Raw genomic sequence first — 26,554 nt, forward strand, 5'->3', positions numbered from 1 at the left:
GGTCACGACACTGCATTACAAGATGCATCACCCACTCACTGTAGTAGGCCCTAAGTCCTACCCCTAAATTTTAACACTTTCCGTTCCATATACGTTGTAACCTTCTCTATATGTTGCTAAATTCTGGGTATTCTGCGAGGAAGTTGGATTAAAAGTCTGTGCACTCTTTGCCACCTTCATTCGCTTCGCCTCTGCCCTGGACTTGTAACAGAATTCTATCAAAGCCACCAGCATGGCCAAGCCCAAGCCTCCAACCAGAATGTAGAAGACTCCTGCAACGTTGCTGAGACTCAAGGCACTCGTCTTGTCCTGAGGAAACAGAATCGGTAGAGTTAACCACTGATGTCAGACACTGGGAGCTCAAAAGCTACACATTATACACTGAACACATACATAAAAGAGGTTTAACTGAAATTAACTGACAGTCATTTACACAGTTCTTCACAAAAAATCGGCCTATCTGAATTTATAAAATATATATTAAGTGCCATTTCTTCCTGGCAAACATGGAAATCATTACTTTAGGATGTAATCAGTCACTCGCTAACAGCTGTGAAATGGTACTACCGTTACTCATAACTTTAAACAATGATCTATCTACCTCTATTTAATAAAAATTTTAATAGCAATATGAAACTAGATTTATTTGATGGTCATTTAAAGCTTTCTAATCCAAAAATCCATTTACGTCAGATGGGACTCTGCATAATTTTATTAACACATAGTGTTCACTTTTGATATGCATCGATATAAAGACTCAGCCAGCCTGGCTTTCAGCTAATTAAATACATACTTAAAGTATGCAACACTTAAGCTGTCTTTCTTAATTAAAGCAAAAACACATTTCATTAACATAAAGAATATCCCATACTACCTTAGCCACTGTTGTTTGTTTATTTATTTTTACTTTATTTTGTATCTTTTTGGTACCATGGTAATGGATTTGTTACATACAAAATTCTATTAATAGAATTATTTAATGATAAATTAATTTGTGACTAGAAGTTAGTTCTAAGTATTTATAATCATTTAGAAATCAATATTTGTTCCTTTTAGTGATGTATTCTTAAGTAGGTGTTATTTTATATATGTTCCCCTTCGTGGGTTTAAAAGAGCCAATTTCTATTGTACATTTCAGTTTGGTTCTGGCAAAAATCTCAACGAGCCTGGTATTTTAGGGTTTGAAAACGATGTGCATAATTTTTCAGCACAAGTCTCTAGAGTAGGCATTTATTCAGAATTGGACTTTTACATACTACATTGCCTGCATTAAGATATTTATAAAATTCTGTCTTATAAGCCCAAGTCGTTAGCCTCTTGTAACTGCATGAATGTTTAATCATGATGAACACTAAACACTACTTGTAGAAATGTTTAATTTAAAGATGCACTATTTGATGGGGGCTTAGTCCCTCGGCAAGTAGAAGATAACACTGATATTGATGCACAGGAGACCTAGACATGAATCCAGGTTGTGGCTGGCTGCTGGCACCATTCTTGTACCATTCTTCTCTGCTGGCAGATCAGTTGTTGTCATGATGCTTGTGGCCAAGAAGAAGGAAGATTTTATTGAGGGGAAATGGTGGCCTAAAGTAAGTGCTAGGTGAAAGCGTCCTAAGCTGTCACATACAGTGATAATGATAGTGACGTTTCTGCCTTAGTAGGGGCTGCATTGCTCTTGGTGGGTTTAAACTGCCTCCTCAGATTTCACTTGCCATGTAGTACAAAACAAGGGAGCAAACTCATTTTCACTTTAATTTTTCTCTCTGGCCTTTAGGGGTCACTCTTGGTATTACGAAGCATCAACCAGTCAATGCCTCTCACGTTCCTGTTTAGGCTCTGGGCAAAGGCTGGGAGGTAGAAAGAGGAGCTAGGAGAAAACTGCTGAGATACCCAGAGTTAGGGTGACCATATATCCCGTTCTGGCTAGGACAGTCCCTTTTTTAAGTCCTGTCCTGGCTGTCCCAACTTTTTTGGCAAAACTGGGCATTTGTCCCATTTGCTCTTGCCAACTGATCATCAGTTACCATGAGAAATTAGGCAAATGCCTAGTTTTGTCAAAAAAGTGGGGTATGACCCTGGTGGGGTATGGAAGAACGTGCAGGGGGAGAAGGGGCAAATTGGCAATGCCAACCCTGTCCTGGAGGGAGGGCTTGTGAGAGTATCTCAGGCCAGGCCAGCCCCATGTGGACTGGCAGCAGGGGACTTGGGCCCGCCCCATGTCCAAGTGGGCAGTGGGGTGGAGGCCTCGGGCCATCCCTGGGCTGTGTACCATTTTCGCTTTTATTCCCTTACCCAGAATAAGGGAATGCATGGCGGGAATTAACTGAGAGAACTTTGAAGTGGGCAGAAGAATATCTGCTTCTGAAATACTTCTTCCCAGGAGAAGTGGAAGGGGAGGATGTACTCCCTAAGACTCTTAGGGAAGATTAATTTGGCAGCTTGCAGTGAGGTAAGGGGGCGCCTGGGATTTGAAACCCAGAGATGATATACTGGGAGTTATAGAAAGAAGAGAACTAAAAGTTGAAGCCCTTTCACCCCAGAATTCACGTTAGCTCCATCCCTGTTTCTTGGAGCCCTTCTCCTATACAACCAGGCCAGGCTGTTGTGGTGAATGCCTGAGTATTCATCTTCACAGAATAGAAGCAAACAACTCAGCTAGGCCATCTCCCAAATAAGAAGGACAAATGGAGAAAGGGATAAATTGCACAGCAGTTAATGGAGAGAAGCTTTCCCCACATAAAGGAAAAATAACCCACCTTGCAGCTCTTCAATCACCCCTAAAAATATAGGAAGATGGGACGTGATTTACATTTCAAAAGGAAAGAAACAACCTTTTTTTTTTCTTTTTTATATCAACCTCATTTGAAAACCTGGAAAAGCAATAGTGCTTCTTTAAATTAAAGTGGGGCACATAACTATTTGACGGAGGTGGGGGAAGCATTTTGTTTAGCTGATCCTTTGACGAGTGTTTACAGCTATTTATTTTATTTCCATGTCATTTTGTTCATTACTCCCTTTACTGCTTTGTGAACACAACAGTAGGTCCCGAACTGCAGCGACTGACCTTACTTCCAGAGTCCTTGGGTCCACATTCACCTTTATCGTACCACCATTTGTTTTTCAGCTTGTCTAAGACGCCTGCCTCACTGAGTTTCAAAACGGCAAGGTTTACAGGAGTTCTTCACGTGGAAAATAACATAAATAACATTATATATGTTATTTTATGTTATTCAAGTAAAACTACATAGAATCGCATTGCAAAGTGACGGAGCAGAGGCCACAGCGGGTGCTATGTCATGTACTGTAGGCCCAGGTTTAGAAACAGACATATGACTGGGACCTGCTCCATCGCTTCAGGTAACAGGCACATACTGCTGGGGAAGATTTTTAAATAAATAGTATGCAATTACTGTGAACCCAAAACTATTGGCTTGTCAGTATTAACAACATATTCTTCTGAGATTTAAAATGTCTTCAGTACAATGAGATTGGCTAGAAGACTTCCGTGTTCCTGGCTTTCAATTTATTTTAGTTTGTGTGTGTATACATACACATGCACACACGCATATAGAATACAACTTGGCCATAGCTATTCCATTTATTGCCTTCACAGTGCTACGGATAGTGAAATTTTAATTCTCATGAAGTTTGTTTACAGTATTAATTGGCACAACCCTATAAACATCCTTCATGCAGAAAATCTATTGACTGCAGCAGTAGTTCTGCATGCAGAGAACTTACAGGATGAGGTCCTAATTTGTTAACCTCAGAATAAAGGAAAATGACTGTCAAGCCTTAGTACATGTTTCCATATCCAATATCATTTGGACTGACCTCTTGGTCCTGGAAAATAAAATCAGGGTTTTATTTAAATCTCACTTGTTTAGTGAGTTGGTTCCAGTGAGATAATAAATTATTGCTTGGAACCTGCTCTCCTAGTTATGTTATTTGATTAAGACAATCCAGCCAAGTTTAGTCTTCATTTAAAACATAATCCATTGCATCAAAGTCATAAGCTGCTGTGGGGTTACACTGAAGTTACCAAAACTCCATTAAAAAGCTCCAGTGTATTGTACTAATACTCACCCTTCATGCCACTGGGGCAATTTATCCTGAAAACAACTGAAATAATAATTGGTTACGAGAATTTTAATTTACCTTCCCTCTCAAAACATTGACTATCAAATTCTTAGTGACCTGCATAGAGATATGTATTTATGTGCAGGTGTGTATGAATACCAGAGAGGAAGGCAGAAAACCTGAAACACTAAATAATAGATGGGCTACTATTAGATATCAGAAAATGATAGCACCGACATGTTCTGGTAACATCATACAATAAAAAACTCAAGCTTGTGTGTTTAAGGTATCATCAGATTCCTCTGATGGAACTCATTTCATGGAATGTACTACAACCCAGAGTGTTTTTAAAATGATAATTTATAAATGCACAATTTAAAATTTTCATAACTGTAAAACAACTGAAATATTAATTGGTTTAGTGACACTATGTCAGAAATGAATGACACTATTAAAAGAGTTACTATAAAAGAAAACGGGTTTTAGTCATGCTCGAATTATGTTTGTGTAACTGATTGAACTATATTTCTCAGAATTCTCATGAAGAAATATATTTAAATATTAAAATAAATAAGAATTCAGGCTTCCAATTTTAGCTCTATGGATCATGACCTTTAATCCATAAGGACTACCTTCAATACATTTCCATAAACTCTACAATGATCTCTATAAGCAAATGCAATACTTTGTATGCTTTCAAATTCAGCCCCACTAAGTTCATACAGAATGCATTGATACTACTACAGAAAAATATATATTGTTTGATTTTGTTCAGTATTTAAACTTACATTTTATTGTCAGGCTTCCTGGCAGCAGGCGGTGCAGGTTGCAAGTGGAGTCAGAGACTATCACGGCTGAGAAACTAAAATTAGTGGGTGGCAGTTTGGAATGCTGGCAAGTTTAGGGTGACCAGACAGCAGGTGTGAAAAATCGGGATGGGGTGGGAGATAGTATGTGCCTATTGTAAGAAAAAGCTCCTAATATTGGGACTGTCCCTGTAAAATCGGGACATCTGGTCACCCTAGGCAAGCTGCCTCTTAATATGATCTCTGTTTCCTTCTGCTACAGGTGTGAAATAACTGATATTGTAATATGGCTTGGATAGCTATTGTCCAACACCACTAATGTTTTGGCTCAGCGCCCCATTTGAATCTTTCTATCCCCAGCCACATCACAGGGTATACATAGAAGGGACAGCCAGGTTCTGTTGTCACCGTGAAAATGCAGAGCAACTCCAGGGAAGTCAGTGGAGTTATTCCAGATTCAACTGATTTAAATAAGATGAAAATTAGGAGCTAGATATTTATGAATTATGTATATGAATTGTCAAGAACAGTGGCTACCTGTGTGTAGGGGGAGTCAATAGTAATTTCTCCACTCTTTTGCCTGATATTTCAGCACAAGCATTCAGAATTTAGGAACATAAAACTGCCTAACACCTACCACATTTTGAGTTTCTTTCTTCTTTCCCACCCACTCTTGATCCATCTGTATCATCGTTTCTGCTCCCATAGGCATCTTTACATACACAGTGCTTTGGCGGGAACTTTCAGGTTTTCTTTTCATTGAGAAAACCAACTGATTACATGATTTACTTTCTAACTGGAAAATTACATTTGCAAGTTAACCAGCCTTCTGTATTATGTAGCCGGTTGCAATGGGCAGGATAGAGGCAGAATTCCATTTCCTCCATTGCAGCGCAGTCAGTGAGCTCTGTGTGAGAGGCCGTTCTCTAGCACTACTCTTTCTATTCAGCCACTTGCCCTATCAATAGTCTACAGCTGCTAAGGCAAGCTTGCCCTTAGACACTTCCATCCACTGCACATGGCTTCAATGGGAGTTTCGTGTGTGTGGATGAGACAGAATTTGGCCCTTTCGTTTTTATATAAACAGCACCATCTTGAGCTTAAGCCTTTCCTAAAGCACATGACTAAATACGGTAGACACTTCAGGTGGCATTTAAAAATGTTTGAAAATTGTATTTGTGTCTATCTTTAAATGAGGCACATAGGTGATATAATAGATTAAAGATAGGAAGAAAACCTCAAGATTTAAAAGTGATCTGAAAGATTGTGTTTAAAAACACATTCAAAATTAAATGGAACTTTAAAGGCTTGCAAAATTTCTATCAAACCCTAACTACAGTTACTATATATTTTAGTTCTTCACCAAAATTAAGGAAGAATAACATTTTTTGTTTGTTTTTAACATTTTAGGCACAAATGAGAGTTAAATGTCCAAATCCCATTGGCTTTCAGTGGGAATTGAGTATGTCGCAACCCTTTGTTTCTTTGAAAATCTCTTCTTCAAGCCCTAGCTTTTTCTAACCACACCTGTCAAACACTCAGATGCTAATAACCTTCCCCACATTGTATAGAAACATATTTGGTAAGTAGCGCCATTGATTTTAAGGGTGGCAGAATCTAGGTCAATATGATTTACAGCATATTAAAGAAGAGTAGTACAAAAACATAAAATGGATAACTCGTCTGGAATTAAATGTTTTACCAAGTTCAGTCCTGTATACTGTACATTATATTGTCAAATGATAATATGATTTTTTTAAAAAGATGGGTAGGGACTCAAGTTAAAAAAGTTGGTCCAGATCCTCTGTTAGTGTAAGTTGGTGTAGCTCTATTGAAGTCAACTTACATCAGTTGAAGACCTGACCTATTATTTGTTGGCGGTGGTATAAATCTTTCTACACCCAGCTTTGCACATGCTGTACTAGGAGCAAATTGTGCTCTGATTTCCAGAAGTGTGAATCTGGAGTAACGCAGCAGAATTTGTCCCATACTATCTAAATAGTCACACTGCATATACTGTATATCATAAGAATTATAGTATTTTATAACTGAAGAAGATCCAAGTCTCCAGTCCAACAGTCAGAGTGAGACAATTTAAAATCAGTGGCAGTGCTGTTTAAGTAATGACTTGGGGATAAAGGCCAGGGGGAATAATATGCAGTTAAAGACATTCTTTATTTTTTATTTTACCAACTTCCACCTCCCCACCTGGCTTTCCTGTAATTTTCTCCTGTTCCATCTTCACTCATTTACTGGTGGGAGGACCTATTTTCAAAAGGCTAAGGCCCTGACTTTTATGCTGGTAACATCATTGAAATTATAATGGCATAAAACTTGAATAATTTAATTGTGAAAAATGATCCTAATTTAATATCATACAACACTGCACTAACGGGCACATGCAGCAGTAAGAGCTACAGCACGGAGTGGTTCTAAAACCACTGCAAAATTTCAAAGATGGGGCTAATTGCTATGCAATAGGAGCACTCTCCTAAGCCACTTTTAATTAGTTATAAGGCCATTCCCATCCACTAAATGAAAGAAGAGGAACATTGTATTAGCATGTGGGTGGAAAATAGAAGTAGAGAGCCAGTTTTATTGTTATTGGTCAATGTTTTCTCTTATTTTTGTAAAAAGAAATGGAAATTAAATGGCAAAAACTATGTTTAAGTTTAATATTATCAGATGCACCTGTGGCAGCATGTGTTTAAGATTTGGGTTATTATTTTCAAAAGTACCTAAGTCCTATTTTCAAAAGTGATGTTAGCACTAAATCTTATTGATAATCAATTGGAGATATAAATTAGTGACATGGAGTTCTTGAAGGGAACTGGTAACCACAGAACAGTAATGAACTATATTTCTGAATTGTTGGAGACCTTTCCTTTCATAGCTGGGGTTAAAACAAAAATGGTCAGGGCTAGTACAGCAGTACTAAATACTAATCTTTAGTTTAAGAGTGGATCTAGGAGTTTGCAAGGGCCTGGTTTCACAAGATCTAAACTTCGGAGAGTTGCTGAGCAACTTAAATTGATTACAGCGTCTCTCTTGGCATGACCATGAAGAAATGCTTTGGGCTTAGGGTTGTGTGTGCTGGCTGGTTGGCTGTATATCAGAGGGTACAGCTTGTTTTGGCCGGGTATGCCGTGAGTGCTGTATTGCTTTCAGGGTAGGGGAGAAGTTGTTAATAATCTCATCAAGGAGACTGTAGCATACTGTAATCTAGAACTGGACTCAATCCAATCATTTTAAAAAATTTATACAAATCAAAAAAGGGACTTTGATTAAGGGCCTGACTTGTGAACTTGAACTACTGTTTGTGGCAGTTAGCAGTACAGAAGAACAACCTGTGGTACTGTTCTCTATGTTCTGCTAACTTGATCATATGACAGAAAAAAAAATAATATAAAAGCTTTTATCCAGGACCCAATGAAATCAATAAAAAGACTCCCACTGACATCAGTGGGTCAGAACCTATATAATTATTAGTGGATGTGTAGATTTACTTCAAAACAAAGAATTTTGTAGATGATAAATGTCAATAAAACATTTATATCAAGCCAGTCAAGAGTTCAGGTATTTGTATTTTTTAAGAAAACAGACACTGCAGCTATGCAGCATTTATATATTACACCCCCCAATGTTGTCTATCCCTGATACTTTCCCTGTGTCACATTATTTACACTCCCCTGTGCAATGTGTCCCTACTCACTTCCTGTTCTCACTGGGCATGCAGTTCCTGTACCTTACTTCATGTAGCTGCATTCCTAGCTTTCTCCTTCCCGACTACTGCTTGTTCCTCCCACTCCTCATGCAATCACTTCCCTGTGATATCCTAAGACATCCTGCTTTTCCCTCTGCCAGCTGCCCTCCTCTACTTCATTGCATGTGGTCCCTATCTATCAGTGTTATTAATAACAGATGTTAAGGCAAATAGTGTTCTAAGGTAGTTATCTCATTATATTGATTTGAAACATTAAGCATAGCTTTGTGTTTTATATTTCAAACTGATAATAGAACCATAGGGTTAGAGGCACCACAAAATTCATCTAATCTAACCCCCGCCAAGATACAGGATTTGTTTGTTTAAACCATCCCAGACAGATGGCTCTTCAGCCTCCCTTTGAAAACCTCCAGTGAAGAAACTTCCACAATCTCCTGAGGCAGTGTGTTCCATTGTGCTACTGTTCTTACAGCTAGGAAGTTTTTCCTGTTATTTTTAAGGATGATTCAGATACATTATAGGAAAAAAAAAGGTGTTCATTCACAAGCATAGTATCACCTCCAGGACATAACTATAATATTATATTATATAGTATTTTTTAAAAAGCCCAACAGTGAAGTTTCACAATGAATGAAACTTCAGGCCAGTGGTGACTTGGATGGAGTATTATAAAAATAAAGTGGGGGGGGGGAAGGTGAGAATTTTATGGCTTATCAAATAGGCTTTCTTACAAGAAGTTATCTCCAGTTGCAGTAAGTGCTAATGAACTTCATGTCCACATGCACTTTGGAAAAGAAACTAAAGACCACTTTTAAAACTGTAACCGCTGGCCAGCAGAGCCGGAGGGAAAAAAACTTGCTAGAGCAGCAGGACAGAAGGCAAAGCACAGAGGACTAGGACACCAGATCTGGGTGAGTGCAGAGCAGCACAAGGAGTGGTCTCTGCGGCAAGGGCAGAGTGTCAGGAAAGGAGGGTTGAGCAAGGGGAGGAGAAAAAATACAATGTAAGAAACTGTAAAGAAGGCTAATTAAACATTTTAGGTTCTCTCGGCATCACCAGAACCCCTCAATATAGATAGCCTGTATCTTCACAGTTACCCATGTAGTATTCTCTCTATATACCATACACGCACATGCACACAAATATATTTTGAAGAGTGTTTGATTGGCACATTGAGGGCTACTTTTAGTGTCTTAATTTTCCCTCTATGCCATTTCAGCACACATTAGTTTGTCTAATGGATGCTGATGTGAAAAGGCAAAACAAGTTATATGATTGGCCATTTTAAAGTCTTAGTTTAGATGAAATGAAGGAAAAGTAGGTTAACTTTATCCAGGGCATGAATAATGTCCTAAAATTCAGAGCTGTTGACATGGCGAAGGATAAGAGAGAGGTGCAATTTCCGATTCACTTTTTTTCCTAAGGAATACACATGAATTTTAGCTTCCAGGTAATGTATCACAACATTCCAGTGTGTGCTTTTTTAACTGGAAATTGCATCAGTGTATTGGATACTTTGGCTGGAAATGGAAATTGGTATAAATAGAAAAATCCTGAACTTGTACATCCTGAGCCGCTGCTATGAGGAAGCAGAGCTGAGCTGCTCCACCTTCCTCTAATATTGAAGGAAAAACACATTGGAGAAATGCAGTCCAGAAAATAAAGAGTCTGATGCTCATACTTCCTTCTGGGTCTCCTGCTGCTTGTTCACTAGACCTAGCTTTGAGATGTTTCTGGTCTTGTACCTTTTTGCATAGGGCACATGCCATCTATTCTTGACAGAGGAAGGTTTCTGAGCATTGATGATAGTATTCATATCTTAAACTGATTTGTTAACAAGCTCCACTTGAGAAACTTGCAATGAATGCAAATATTTTTGTTTTGACAGTAATCGCATACATCTGTCTGGATCTTGAGCTCAGTTACTAGCAATACTGAAGTTTGTTTGGTTGCAGGTAAAGCCCCAGCAGATGCACCAATTACTTTACATACTGTTTACCCGCTTTGGTGACATTGAGGCTAACCTTGGAGTCACCTCCCCCGCTGCCACATTCTCCTTTGTCGTACCACCATTTGTTTTTCAATTTGTCCAAGAGGCCTTGTTCATTCAGTTTTAAAACTGCGAGGTTAACAGCATTTCTTGAAACGATAAAACATATTTTGTAAGAAACTGCACAGCTGTTAAGATGTTAGAAGGAATGAGGACTTAAGCTCTTTTATAAGCTGGATCCACACGCTAAATAAACCTCTCATTTCCATTTGACAACCCCCCTGACAGTATAAATAATTTTGCTTACTTCCAGAGGCAAAAAACATGTTTCCAGAATACAACAGCCTTTTTTTTTAAATGACCCAGCTTTTAGCAAGTAAAATTCTATAAATTCTATGACCCAACCAAAAGAGTTATGTGAGGATCTTCACAAAATAATGATGAAAGTCAGACTGGATTTATATTTCTGGTTAGCATGAGTCTGTTTTGAATAAGAACACTTATAGAAACAGGTCAATATGGGTCTAGATTTTTTTTTTAGATATGCAGTGTTATCGTTAGTGCTATAAAATAAAGGTTTTTAATCTCTCTCTTATTTTAAACTAAGGACTACAGTTATTTAAAAACTGGTTGATTATTAAATCTATCAAGGCATTTATCCTGCATTCATCACCTTTTTGGAGGCTTAACAGCTGTTTAGGATGCACTGCCTCATATCTTTGTTAATGATCACATAATGAGGTTTTAAATAATGCATTGATATGTGTCACAAGGCCTAAAGCTAGACAGCTAAATCAATATTTAATCATGCATATTATTAATAAGAGTTTAAATAACACTTCACATATTTATACTTTACCTACATGCTGGGTTTCCTAGGGTGTGGGGAGCACAGACAATGCTACCTCCCTTTAAGGGGTGCAGCATATTTCCCCCTAAACATCCAACCAGATCTGCCAGCTGATGTGATGAGGGCAGGGAGCCATTTAATGTTGAGGCACCATTCACATCCACCGGGGCAGGATCCATGATCTTCTGAGCACAGGGACTGCAATTCTGGCCAACCCTTACATGGACTGCACAAGAAGTATGTGTATGTAGGCGGGGTGAGTAGGAGATGGTTCATACTACCTTCCTCTTCCTCTATGCCCCTGTGAAAAGATTAGCAGGAATCTATCCCTAAATAATAAATCCTGACCACACTCATGGAAGGAAGGTAAATGTTATTATCCCCATGTACAAATGGTGAAGCTGAGGAAGCACCACTTCCCCCTCCCGTTGTGTGTCCCTGTTGAAATCCCTCTGTGAAGGCTGTGCAGGGACTGGAAGGGGACTTCCTCTGTCCATGGCATCTTCCCATCACTAACTCTGAAGGACTTCAGTGTGGACATTGACTTACCTGCTATCTCTCTCATCAGGAGGAGGGTGTCATCAGGAGGAGGGAGAAAACTTGTTCACCTTAGCCTCCAATGATAGAACAAGAAGCAATGGGCTTAAACTGCAGTGAGGGAGATTTAGGTTGGACATTAGGAAAAAGTTCCTAACTGTCAGGGTAGTTAAACACTGGAATAGATTGCCTAGGGAAGTTGTGGAATCTCCATCTCTGGAGATATTTAAGAGTAGGTTAGATAAATGTCTATTAGGGATGGTCTAGACAGTATTTGGTCCTGCCATGAGGGCAGGGGACTGGACTCGATGACCTCTCGAGGTCCCTTCCAGTCCTAGAGTCTATGAGTCTCTCACTGATGTGGAACCGTGAGAGGAAGGTCTGGGAGAAGCAGCAAGTAGGAGATTCTTTGGCAGCAGGGCTCCTTAGGACTCCTGCTGCCAAGAATCATAGAACATATCAGTAGGGAATCAAGCTGGACAGGATCTCCAAAGAGATTACTGTGATTCCATGGATCTCAGGGGGATCTCACCTGAGTTTGATGGTGGAACCCTCTGCTCAGTAGGAAAAGGGCACCTGTGCTCCAGATTTGTTGGAACAGATTAGAAACACAGTGAGTGCAAACTCATGGAGTTTTCCACCTCACACAGGGTCAGATACATTCCTATTTATTGAGTAAATTCCCATTTTAGAACATCTCCTTTGTCCTTTATTGCCTGGAAATGACTTTTCATATGAGCCCCTATTGGAAACCAGACAGTTCTTTGCTGGTTAACTATGAAATTTTGGAAACTATTTCTAAACAGATGTGACCTGCTCCTCTTTTTATTGTAGTTAATTTATATTAGATTGTCAATGCAGATAATGTAATTGCTTGCCTTCCCTTGAAACTGAAAAGGGAGAAATAGAAATATAAGCTGTACTAGGAGTGATAGCAGTCTGTTCTTTGTGGATAAAACCTTCAAGGGGAATTTAGCAGCCAGTCTGACAAATGTAATTTTATATGAGTACTCTAATTATGGGTCATGATCTAGAGGGAGAGGATAAATAGCAAGATTGGATTGAAATTGTTCATTTGTCCCTTTTGTTCTGGGAAGCAATTGCTTCTAAACCAGAGATATTTACTATGGGTTTCTAATTAAGCTTTTAGAGACAAAGCTAGTGCTTTTAGACTGCTCATTACATTCATAACATTGCCAGAGCTTCCATTAACTTGAATGGGAGTTTTACCTGAGTGAAGACTGCAGGATTGAGGCCAAGATGGAGCTGATCCCAGCAGCCTTGTTTCCTTGACACTGAACCATACTCTCTGTTTTGAAAAAGTTTTAACATATAAGGCTTAAGCCTACTGCCATTGAAGTCAATGGTGAAAATTCCCACTCATTTCAATGGCAGCAGGAACAGGGTCTAACACAGCACCAGAGTCTGCAAACCTCAGTCATGTTGCTCAGCACTTAAAAGAGCAGTGCCAATGACAGTGCTACTGAATGCCAGGGCAGCAGAGCCTAGGCCTTATTAAATAGGTGTGGCAGGGACACTGAGCTGCCTTTCAGGTGCAGCCCTAATTAAGGCCTCAGTTTGGCAATGCACTTAAACAAGTGCCTACCTTTAAGCCTGTGACTTCAATGGAGCTGCTTGTGTGCTTAGCGTCAGCCCCTGCTTAAGTACGTTGCTGACTCAAGGCCTAAATGCAGATGAATCATGCATATGATTTAAATGAGATTTACTTGACACCACTATAGACATAATAGTTCAGCTGCTATTTTGTAGTTTCTAAAAAGTATCTTTATGATCTTCAACATAAACCATATTACGTGTCCACAGTATTCTCTCTGGGCTAAGAACTCAGTGCCTATTCAAGTAAGTGGAGACTTTCCATTTACTTCAGTTATGGCTTATAAAAAGCCTTAAATCCTGAAGTCATTAAGCAATTCTTACTGTGTCCTTATTCAAGCAAAAATCTCTTATTGACTTCTGTCATAAACAGATAAGTAAGAATTAATAGAACAGCAGTACTTCATATCTCTTTTGCCTGTAAAGAGTTAACAAGATCAGTGAGCCTGGCTGTCACCTGACTAGAGGACCAATCAGGGGACAGGATACTTTCAAATCTTGAGGGAGGGAAGTTTTTGTGTGTGCTGTTAGTTTTTGGTTGTTGTGCTCTCTGGGTTCTGAGAGTGACCAGTCGTGCAACCAGGTTTCTCTCCAATCTCTCTGATACAGTCTCTTATATGTCCAGAATAGTGAGTATTAGGTAGATAAGGCGAGTTAGGCTTACGCTTGTTTTCTTTATTTGCAAATGTGTATTTGGCTGGAAGGAGTTCAAATTTGTATTTTGCTGAAAGGATTTTAATTTGTACTTGTATACTTAGGCTGGGAGGGTATTCCCAGTGTCTATAGCTGAAAGACCCTGTAACATATTCCATCTTAAATTTACAAAGATAATTTTTTACTGTTTTTCTTTCTTTAATTAAAAGCTTTTCTTGTTTAAGAACCTGATTTTTTTTTTTTTAATTCTGGTGAGACCTCAGGGGACAGGGTCTCGATTCACCAGGGAATTGGTGGGGAGAAAGGAGGGAAGGGGGAGAGAAAGGTTAATTTTCTCTCTGTGTTAGGATTACTTTCTCTCTCAGGGAGAGTCTGGGAAGGGGAGAGAGAAGGAGGGGGGAAGGTGGATTTTCCTCTCTGTTTTAAGATTCAAGGAGTTTGAATCACAGTGATATTCCAGGGTAACCCAGGGAGGGGAAGCCTGGGAGAGGCAACGGTGAGGGAAAGGGTTTACTTTCCTTGTGTTAAGATCCAGAGGGACTGGGTCTTGGGGGTCCCCGGGCAAGGTTTTGGGGGGACCAGAGTGTACCAGGCACTGGAATTCCTGGTTGGTGGCAGCACTACAAGTACTGAGCTGGTAACTGAGCTTAGAGGAATTCATGCTGGTACCCCATCTTTTGGACGCTAAGGTTCAGAGTGGGGGATTATACCATGACAACTTCAGAGAAAATTTTTCCTAAAAACAGAGCAAAAATTTAACAACTTTATAATAAGGGTTTTGCCCTTAGTACTATAAGTTTCAGAAGATTTTTCAGGTCAATGTTCATATAACTTAGATCTTTCTTCTGGCTATTCAAGGCCACTATTATAATCTGTATGTAAAAAACTAGACACGTTTGTTTTTTTAAAAGACACTGAAGAATTAAACCTCTTTTTTAGTTTCAATCTGGAAGGGGGACATTATTCTCATTTACCAAGTATTCTACTTTTATCCCTAAAAGTATTTAAGGTTAGTGAGGAAAAGTTTCCCATAATCTTTTAGAGTAGCTGCAGCTGCTTGGTAGAAGTCCTAAAAAACCCCAAACAACCCCCCCACCACAAATACAAAAACCCCACCCATTCATGAGAGGGTTATTTAGCAGGGTTATTAGCCATATCCATAGACAGTTTCACAGCACAATAGAAAAATGGAAATAAAAAGGATGGAGAAGTAAATGAGAATTTAAGATGCAATCATTGTTCTGAAATTAAGCTCTATTGTTTCTAATTCTAACATATCGTATTCCTCGTTACATCTAGTAGGCCATGTAAAAACAGGTTAGTTTCACACTGCTCTTTCTATTGCTTTGTTATCAGGGTACAACTCAAAATATGTAAATAAACTGCTGCTTTCTTCCCAGTGAAACATACACAGAGATTCTATGCTCAGACTGCAGTATCTGGTGCACAAATGTCACTGTGAAGCAGAAATTTCTCAACAGGTTTGATGGTGATTACTTTGAATTGAAAATATATTTGAACCTGGAGGGCTGGATTACATCACTCTTACTCATGCTAAGTAGTTCTTCACTTAGGAGAAGTTCTACAGAACATGAATACAAGTGGCAAAATTGTGATCCAAAATAAGGACAAATCCTAAAATCCTCCCTCAGGCAAAACTTCCATTGAAAACTCCAATGAAGAATGTGAGTAAGGATTAAATAGGAAAAGCAGAATAAGTACTTTGTGATTTGGCCCATAATACTTACTATTACTTTGTATAATTATTAAAATCTTCATAAGCATTTTATTAATAAAGGAAAAACAGAATCCTTGGACACAATAGTCAAATCAGTTTAGCTCAGTCTGTCTCCTCGTATATTGCAACTGTTTCCAATCTATCCCTCGGTTCATTATTCTTTGAGTGCATGTACAGTGTTTTCAATGTATGGATCTTGGGTACTGTTAAAGCAGCGGTACACACAGGGTATAGAGTTACAGCATGGGAATCCTGGAGAGATTTGTTAAAACCATTACGTCTCTTCATGCAGGAAGAGCACAGTAACAATAGCAAGCACAGCTTCAATTTCTACTTACTGCCACATTTTTTAAAGATCAATTTTTCAGTAATAATTTCCAAAAAACCCTTCCCAGATGGTTTGGGCTATTAGTTCACTGTATTTACAAGTGCCATTTGGAGGTATGTATTTGACAGTTAACAAAAAGTAGAATTGCGCAGACAGAGAACAATGCAGGTTGTCTACAAGGCTTATGCAACCGCACCATTCTTTGCAAAAAATAAATACAAGTCTGGAAAGGAATAACTTCTCTTCCAGTTAAAAGAATCATTATATAAGTCCATTCCAAAGCTCACTAGAATCAGTGGAAAGATTTTCATTGACTTCAGTCGGCTTTGGATCATGGCAGTAGTTAACAAGAGGAAATTTACCCTGGGCATCACTCAATAAAGTAGCAGTAGTCATCCTGGGTGGAATTCTGCCTTCATTTGAACTCGAGCATCTCTCATGGCTTACCTGGGGTTTCACAGGTGCAAATGATGGTGGAATTTTGCCCTGATATTGTTCTCCAGTAGTAGTGACCAAACAGTGGACCCAGAAGTACACTGACTTGCTGAAAACACTTTAAGGGAGTATTGCTAAACTATAGCATTATTTTATAGCTCAGCATTTTAGAGCCATTTAAATATGCTAGTATATTTTAGAACATTTGAAGGATAAAAATATTTGTGTATCAAAGAGGTTTCCCTGAGGCCTCCTGAGTTTGTGTCCTTGTTAGGAGACATTAAGAAAGAGGGTTGACAGAAGATGGGGGAGCCAGGTGGCTCCTCTTCTATCATTGTCAGAGACTGAGCTTATTGACTAACATCGTTGAGGGAATCGGACACCTGTGAAAACAGCACAGAAAAGTGCCTTCCAATATGCACTGTTGCTCACTTCGGAAAGCAACAAAAGAACTCTTACTTGGAATTTAAAGCCAACTCACCTAGAAATTGGTCTGAACCCCAGATCCACACACCCCTGCACACCCGGGGACCATCAGAAAGCCAGACCTGGATTCTGATCCTATCTTTACAATGGGCTAAACCAGAACCCCAGATCCAACACCATTCCCAGAAGTTGGGCTGTTTGAAATCTGGATATAAAGCTGAATTTTGTGTCTGGAGCCCGTCACTACTTTCAACTGCTCAGATTAGTCATACAAATCTAGGGAGTTAGTGAACCAGTGTATTCACTCCAGACTTGAATGACCAACAGTACATCTGATATTTCAGTTTGCATTACTGATAAAGGTAAAATGAAAGGTACTTTCCTTCTTCTTAGTCCAGATAAATCTAGACTAAGAGCAGGCTCATGATCAATAGGATAAGAAACATGTTTTAGGAAGAGGTTATATAAATAGGTCTATGTCCAGGCACAACTGGGTCAAAGAGTAGGACTGGATTCTCTGGTTCCTAAGTCCACCTTGCATGGCATGAGGCAGCAGATCCCCAGCTGGTGGGAATTGTCAGCTCTCCAGTGAAGTCAATGGTGTGATAACAAATTACAACAGATAAGGATCTGGCCCGAGCAGCACAAAAGTGGATTTAAAGCCATGGAGGATTCCACTTGTGGAAGAGGAGCTATCTGTTGGCATAGCTGTTTCCCATCCCAGCTCCTCATCACTCATGGCATAGTAGGAGGGCAGTTCTGGGGATGGTGTGGGTGGGGAAGGAATGTGATGCAGCTGAGCTCAGGGACCTTATGCTAGTGGTTCAAGCTAGAGCTGTCCCCTTACCACTGTAACTCGCACCAAGACCAGAGGGCTCAGGATCAGAAAGCCACAGCCGGTTCCTGGACAGCCTCCCCTCTCACTACATTCTAGCTCTGCTTGGATGCAGTCGAGATTCTGCCACAGAGATATTTTGTAAAATACATGTAGACACATGTTTATAGTCTATTCACATCAGTTTTTAAAATTATTTATCAGAATAATTTAAATCACATCTTATCCTGCAAAAAGTAAAAATGTGTCTGTTTTTTTTGGCTACCCATTTTAATGATGTTTTGGAAAGTGCTGATATTAGATTCTAATACCAGTACAATCTGCATGTGTTTGACAATTCATCAAAACAAATGGAGTGCAAACTGTATGAAAGTAGTTGGATATGTTTAATAAATTAGGAATGAAGTAAGCATTCCTTTACTAAGAAAGATCTATCCAAGGTATATCTGATATTTTTTCTCAGAAGACTTGAAGGATCCACACTGGAAATAATAATAAAAAAAAATATCTAAAGGCAGGATGCACATTTAAAAGGAAAACAATCTGGTCACTTCAAAGGTCTAAGGACAAACTTTCTAAAATGCAGCCTCTAATTTTGCATGTGCAATCACTTGTAGGAGCAATTCTTCATGTACTGCTATTTACACATACAAAATATGTACACACCCAAATTATGTGCAAATACTATAATTTTAAAACACAAGTGACAGACATGAACAGATTGCACATGTAATTGAAAATTCAAGTAAATTTACAGTCTGGCTTTGAGACCCCTTTGAAAATTTGGCCCATAGTTTATATTAAATAAAGAATTATTAGCTTAAGTTGGACTAGACTCCATAATAAGATTACAATTGGGCAATTCAGTTGGTATTTATGGGGTAACTAACGTTTCTTCAGCAAAAGGAAATGAAGGTCTGATTCTGTTCTCACTTATCTTTCATTCTGGTGTAACTTCACTGACTTCAGTGGAGTTAGTCCTGATTTACATTGGGGTAAATGAGAGCAGAATCAGGCCTTATGGCCCCAGTTCAGCAAAGCACTTTAACACATACTTAATTATCAGAGGGGTAGCTATGTTGGTCTGTATCCACAGAAACAACGAGGAGGCCAGTGGCACCTTAAAAACGAACAGATTTGTTTGGGCATGGATAAAAAACCCATTTCTTCAGATGCCCATGAAAGCTTATGCCCAAATAAATCTGTCAATCTTTAAAGTGCCACCGGACACTTAATTATGAGCATACGAGTAATCCCACCCCTACTCAGGAAAGATCTTAGGCATGTAATTACTCTTGAATCTCAATGAAGGGATAGAAGTTAATGGGATTTAAATATGGGGCCCTTACACCAGATAGTTAAAGATATTTAGGTGCCTAAAGATGCAGATACTGCTAGTTCCAACAAATAATGGGAAACAGGCACTTACACACTTTTGAAAACCCTGCTAGGTACCTATCTGCATCTTTAAGTGCCTAAATATCTTTGACAATCTAGTCCTATATTCTCAAACCTTAAAAACTTGAAAGTTTTCTAGGGTATCTTCTATATGTAATCAGCAGAAAGCACCATTTTTACAATTAAAGATGTTGTTTACTCATTTAAATATAATAGAAAGAGAGAGTGTTTGGGGGATACTAGTAGTGTGATACTGACTGTTTTCTATACTGTAATTACAAACCAATCTAATTTATATTTGACATTCTTCAATATAATACTTTGGACTTCTATCACTTCTTCCATCTGAAAATCCTAAAACACTTTACAAACATTAAGAACGAAGTGTCACAACATCCTCATAACCTGGGTAAGGATTATTACCCCCATTTTACAGATTGGGAATCTGAATCACACTTCAACATTTTCAAACGTGGGTGCCTAAAATTAGAGATCTTGTTCCATAGTTAACAACTTACACAAGAGGGCTGATTTTCAGAGGTACTAATCATTGACAATTTCCATGGACACCCCCCCCCCAGCATCCAACTCACTTAATTGAACTGGACATTATAAATAAACATGAGGCAAATTCTGCCTTCAAACATGTGGCATTTCTTTGGGGAATCAAAGAATTCCACATGGGTGTCCACATGAGTGTCAAAGGGAAGAAATGGTTTAATAATAATAATAAACCTGACAAAACTGTGTGTGTTTAACACAAATGAAATAATGAAGTCATAGGGGCAGATCCAGTGGCTATAAGACAACAGAAACCAGCTGAGGCTCTGCTTCCTATTGTTCAAAATATTTATAGAAACTCCAAGCTATTTCTTTTCTTTGGGGGAAGGCAGTGTCTCCAGCCACTGTAATCACTTCCTGGTATTAAACAAATACTTTAATATAGACAGATATAACAGCTGACCTGGGCAAGCAAGAGAGTAGAATCAGCCTCTCAGTATCCCTCTGTGCTTTCCACAAAGCTTAGTTATAAACATGGGCCCCCCACCCCCGGCAATCATGTGGGGTTATATTATTCTTTATATTTACTCAGTGCAAAGTTTAATATAGAAACAGAAAACCAGTTTCCCTGAGTTAAGAGCTGTTTTTGCCTGCGCTAACAGCCACCTAATCCTGCTCCCGTACATAGCAATAGAATTTTTCAAAGTGGGAATTTTTCTATTGATTCCAAGGTGCAGGATTGTGCTGATAAGTAGCAGCAGTCCAAAGCCTGAAACTGATAATAGATATTCCAGCAAAGACTGGGAGTGGGAGTCCCAAAGTGCTCAGCAATGGTATAACTGTAGCCCATGTGTGGGAGTTTTATTATTGACTTCTTGCAGTGTAGAGTTAGACCCCTGCCGACCGCTTTGAAAATTCCATTTTGGTAGTGTGAGGATTCTGAGGATTCCCACACTTTAATTCAATTAAATTTTTTCAAAATCAATTATTAAAATAATGTTTAAGAACTCACTTAAAATGTAATGTTTTAAAATGGACACCCCTCATTCAAGGTGTTTAATATCTAGCCTGATTCTTCTCTCACTTCTGATGTGGCCAGTTCAAAGCTCCCTGCTCTGTTTAAATCCTGCATAGAGGCTGCAAAGGCACTTCAGGTAGTTGCCTCAGCGTCCCCTGTGTACCACATAAAGGGTTATGGTGCTGGTCCAACATAGGCCTGTGTGGAAGGCCAAGCAGGGAGCAAGCTAGGGGAGAGGCCATAAGATACATTTAGACATGGTCCCGTAGCCCTGACATCTTGTTCAATTGGTGCAGAGGGACTGCAGCTACTCTTCCAGTCGACACACTGGATTAATAGCTATAGAGTATGCGTGGGATGGATGGACTGCACAATAGTCTCCTGGCTTAGAGAAGTGGATTTCAGCTGTTCACCTCCTTTGCACTGCACTTGCCTAAAGACTCATTACCCTGGCTTTCCATGGGCAGATTTCACCCTTACACAGGTGTAAATCGGGGGGAACTCTATTAAAATGGATTGTGGTTCCTTTTACTGGTAAAAATCATGTGTGAGCACAGTCGGGCCCAGCAATTTTGCTTAAATATCAGCGTGGTCGTGTTTTACACTAATTTTATCCAGGGGTAAATGGCTATGTAAGGATGAAGGGCACGGGAGAATCAAATTCATGGTTCCTGCCTGGAATGCATATGATCTTAACTTCACAAGACACAGGAAGTAAGGGTCACAGACGAGAAGGGGAGAATTAGCAGAAGGAGAGAGGGGATAATAATAAGTTCACTGGTGCAGTAATTCAGGCAGACGTGCACATCTTGGTGATCCTGTTGCTTTTTTCCTCTTTTAATTGATATGACATTTGGGGGATGGGGATGTTTCTTCCAGCAAGATGTATTTTTTTCTGTTTTGTGGTGTTTTTTTGCAGCTGTTCAGAGGTTTGTAAAGTTAATATAAGCCCCACGGTCATGCATTAATTGGCAGAAGTGAGACAGTCAAACATGCATGGTAAATGCACAGTGTCAGATGGCTCTGCACCATGTCACCATCACGTGTGTTGTGTGCATTGTATCATAAACCAATAATCAATGTAACATAAATGCTGCTCAGTTAATGTGCCATGTCATCTAGCTTTAAAAATTATTATTATAGTAACTTCACTATAGAATTTAAGCACTGAGAGTCCATAGCTATGCAAAAATCCCACAGATCTTTTACAGTATACAGACCAAAGTTACTACAACCCCGCTTCACTTCCGAGGGAAGGAAAAGTAAATGTGCATTGGCCCTTGTTGTTCTTTTCAGTTGTGCAGTACAACTGCTGCTCGCAAATTATATTTTCTTCATAAATAAGGGCATTTCGATTTGTGCCACCATTGAAGCCAATGGAGCTCTGTAAGTTTACCCCAGCTGAGAATCTAGCTCCAGCATGGAGTATTGGGATGCTCTTTCACTAACCTTTTCTGTTATTCCAAAATTTAGGGCAGTTGTGAGACAGATACTGGTAGTGTTGGTAAGCAACACAGCTCCATATAAAAAGAAAAGCCAATTGCCTCATTGAGAAAACAGTGAGCTAAGGTGTGGTTCAAGAATAAAAATAAGCAGCAAGTAGTGTGATGGTTAGGAAGACCTAGACACCAGCTGGCATTACACTTGCACTGTTGCAGGATATTGAAGAGTTGCTGTTACTGCTGCTGCAGTTGCAATGGCAGCTGGAAATTCTGGAAATGAGGAATTTGGTAACAGTGCAGTAAGGTGCTGTTTTGATGTTCTTCTAAGGGTTAGCTCATCGAAAGTAATGCTTGTTCCTCTCTCCTGAAAATCACTGTTGCCCAAGAAAAAGCCAAACACCTGCTCATTGCAGTGCAATATTACTTTGACATACAAAATGTGGAACTATTACTACTGTTCTGATCTCTATTCTTCTTTACTTAAAGACAGGCCTCTACCATCAACCCTCTCCTTTCCTCTCTTTGTTATGTGTCATTTAGCTCAAAGAGAAGGAAGTGGAAGAAGGCCAACTCCTGCCCATTTCATCTGCTACAACATCACTTTGCATGTGTATGCTAAGGCCCACAATAATAGCGAATCCACACCTGATATTCCCATAGTCACAAGAAGAGACAGGACATAACCTGCATGCAATGGTCTCTCATTCAGTAAAAATGATCTTTGCTGGGCCAACTATGCTTCTGTCACAAAAAGAGTGAGTGAAGGTAGAGGCCTTCACCATTCATTTAAAACTCATACACTCACCAGCAACCTCTGATGCTGAGCAAGTTATTGTTGCAAACAGTGAGAGCAATGTTTTTTAAACCAACAGTACTCTGATCAATATCCTACTTACTGCTAACACCCCTACACCTTTGGCTGCTACTACTGTCTGCTGACCACATCACTCCACTGCTATTTAGACAAATTTGGCTTTCAGCAATATTACTATAGGTGACAAAATAGAAATAACTAGAACTCCAACATGCATTGTATCTCAGCTAGTGAACTAAATGCTCCAATAACAACTCTGTGGATGAAATGAGACAATCACTATGCTCTCAGATTGAACACACACCGATAACTTGTATTTTTTGAGTCATTGTAGTTGTTCTTCTGAGGACTCTGACTATCCTGAATTGAGGATGAGGCTACAAAGGAAGATTCTACCTTGCATACATTGCAGTCCCTTACTGAAAAGGAATAAGCTGTGCACTTGTGCTGCTTAAAAAAAAGCATTCTTCCCTCACTGTCTCTTCCTGGCCTCAGTAGGATTTGATATAGCAATAATGGATTATCCTGTGCCCATCTGAGACCGCCATATTACTTTCCAAAATGTCTTCTGAAGCCAAGGGAATGTTGGGCATATAGACAGTTTGTAAGGGCAATTGGGATATCAGACACAGGTGGCAGCTGCTTCGGCAACTTTCTATTTTTCACTCCATTCAACACTGCCCAGCAATGGAGGGACTAAGACTGAAGATTTTACAGACTCTACCCACTAGAGAAGTCTTGCACACATTGTTTCTATGCCAATCCAGCCCGAGGCTGAACTATGCATTCTGATATAGGAATTCTGCTACTTCCTGGAACCACTCAAAACTTGTTGGCAGCTGCCGATATGAATTAGGGGAAAGAAAACATCAGACTGGACTGATTTCACAAGTCCAGCTTTTGAATTCCTAAATTGCTGATTGACAAGTGTATTTTATTATCAAATGTTTCACATGGCAGAAATATTACAGATTCAAGATCCTAATGGCTACCATAAAAAAGAGCCTCTGGCATTTTTGAAAGTGATCTTTCCAAGATTTATGTACATTTATGCACGTTGTCCTGCTGGAGACATGGTGAAATCTGGCCCTGTTGTAAATGGGTGTGACTTCCATTGATGTCACTGGAATACCTCCCACTTACATCAGGTTGAATGTGGCTCTGTGGATAAGGAATTGGCTAAAGACTAAAATGCGCCATCCTTCATCTGCAATGCTCTTGGCATAGAATCATAGAAGATTAGGGTTGGAAGAGACCTCAGGAGGTCTCATCTGGTCCAATCCCCTGCTCAAAGCAGGACCAACACCAACTAAATCATCCCAGCCAGGGCTTTGTCAAGCTGAGCCTTAAAAACTTCTAAGGATGGAGGTTCCACAACCTCCCTAGGTAACCCATTCCAGTGCTTCATCACCCTCCTAGTGAAATAGTGTTTCCTAATTTCCAACCTAGACCTCCCCCACTGCAACTTGAGACCATTGCCTCTTGTTCTGTCATCTGCCACCACTGAGAACAGCTGAGCTCCATCCTCTTTGGAACCCCCCTTCAGGTAGTTGAAAGCAGCTATCAAATCCCTCCTCACTCTTCTCTTCTGCAGACTAAATAAGCCCAGTTCCCTCAGCCTCTCCTCGTAAGTCATGTGCCCCAGGCCACTGATCATTTTCATTGCCCTCTGCTGGACTGTCTCCAATTTTTCTGCATCCTTTCTGTAGCGAGTGGCCCAAAACTGGACGCAATACTCCAGATGTGGCATCACCAGTGCTGAATAGAGGGGAATAATCACTTCCCTTGATCTGCTGGCAATGCTCCTACTAATGCAGCCCAGTATGCCATTGGCTTTCTAGACAACAAGGGCACAGTGTTGACTCAGATCCAGTTTCTCGTCCATTGTAATCCCCAGGTTCTTTTCTGCACAACTGCTGCTTAGCCAGTAGGTCCCCAGCCAGTTATCTCATCATAGAATGCAATCAGGATGGTCAGGCATGACTTGCCCTTGGTGAATCCAGGCTGGCTGTTCCTGATCACCTTCCTCTCCATCCAGTGCTTTAAAATGGTTTCCTTGAGGACCTATTCCATGATTTTTCCAGGGACTGAGGTGAGACTGATCGGTCTGTAGTTCCCTGGGTTCTCCTTCTTCACTTTTTAAAAGATGGGCACTATATTTGCCTTTTTCCAGTCATCTGAGACCTCCCCAGATTGCCACAAGTTTTCAAAGATAATGGCCAATGGCTCTGCAATCACATCAGCCAATTCCCTCAGCACCTTCGGATGCATTAGATCTGGACCCGTGGACTTGTGCATGTCCAGCTTTTCTAAATAGCCCTTAACCTGTTCTTTCACCACTGAGGGCTGCTCATCTCTTCCCCATATTGTGTTGCCCAGGACAGCAGTGTGGGAGTAGACCTCGTCTGTGAAGATTGAGGCAAAAAAAGCAGTGAATTTTCAGCTTTTTCCATATCATCTGTCACTAGGTTGCCTTCCCCATTCATTAAGGGTCCCACAATTTCCCTGACCTTTTTCTTGTTGCTAACATACCTGTAGAAACCCTTCTTGTTACCCTTCACATCCCTTGCTAGCTGCAACTCCAGTTGTGTTTTGGCCTTCCTGACTACACCCCTGCATGCTTGAGCAATATTTTTATACTCCTCCCTAGTCATCTGTCCAAGTTTCCACTTCTTGTAAGCTTCCTTTTTGTGTTTAAGCTCACCAAAGATTTCAAACCAAGCTGGTTGCCTGCCATATTTGCTATTCTTTCTGCACATTGGGATGGTTTGTTTCTGCGCCCTCAATAAGGTTTTTTAAAAAGCCTTCTTTGTCCTGTTGGCATGTTCCCTGGGAGATGTCCAGCCAAACCTTTCCTTCCTCTCTTCCTTCCTAGTGGTGGTGCCTGGTGATAGCAGTTTGATAGTTTGTCCTGTCTATCAGCTACATTACAATCTCCTGGGTTTCAGGATGTTTACAATGAAATACAGAGTGTAAATTAATTTATCAGAACCTTTCTCTGACAAACACCAAGAGGCTTTTCATGGCAGAACCATACAGGAGAACTACAGAGGAGAAAAATGCAGCAAATCAAGATAATATTTTGTGCCAGTAGGTCCATGGCTGGTAGAGGTGAATAATAATGTATCTGATTAAACTAAGCTGTTTTCCTACTTGTGGAATGCTTTTGCAGTCTCCTGAAATGTATATGCCATTCAAAATTATGTGACAAACATCTTCTGAATTTTGTCAATCTATGGATTGGCTCAGAATACTGAAAATTTCAACTGTGTTTCTTAATTGTGGTTGATCAGTTAAATCACCTTGTATTGTTTCTGTTCCAACTGGATGAGGGCAAAATCACTTGTGGAATGAAAGCTTG

The 26,554-nt window shown here is 39.8% G+C and overlaps 1 protein-coding gene across 4 annotated transcripts in view; it reads right to left on the bottom strand.

Moving 5' to 3' along the window:
- The window catches only part of GRIA4 (glutamate ionotropic receptor AMPA type subunit 4), a 310,980-nt gene that overhangs the window by 9,292 nt on the left and 275,134 nt on the right, over positions 1 to 26,554 (bottom strand). Inside the window, exons 14-15 of one of the 4 annotated variants that reach the window (XM_050927824.1) lie at positions 3,068 to 3,182; positions 175 to 309 (exon numbers count right to left, since the gene is read on the bottom strand). In XM_050927824.1, the coding sequence (XP_050783781.1) occupies positions 175 to 309; positions 3,068 to 3,182 (250 nt within the window). Of the gene's footprint in view, positions 1 to 61; positions 310 to 3,067; positions 3,183 to 10,637; positions 10,753 to 26,554 lie in introns of all 4 variants that reach the window. The other 3 variants (XM_050927831.1, XM_050927838.1, XM_050927846.1) reach the window with 3 other exon arrangements.

This window comes from Gopherus flavomarginatus, chromosome 1 (genome assembly GCF_025201925.1).
Source record: "Gopherus flavomarginatus isolate rGopFla2 chromosome 1, rGopFla2.mat.asm, whole genome shotgun sequence".
NCBI classification, from domain to species: domain Eukaryota; kingdom Metazoa; phylum Chordata; order Testudines; family Testudinidae; genus Gopherus; species Gopherus flavomarginatus.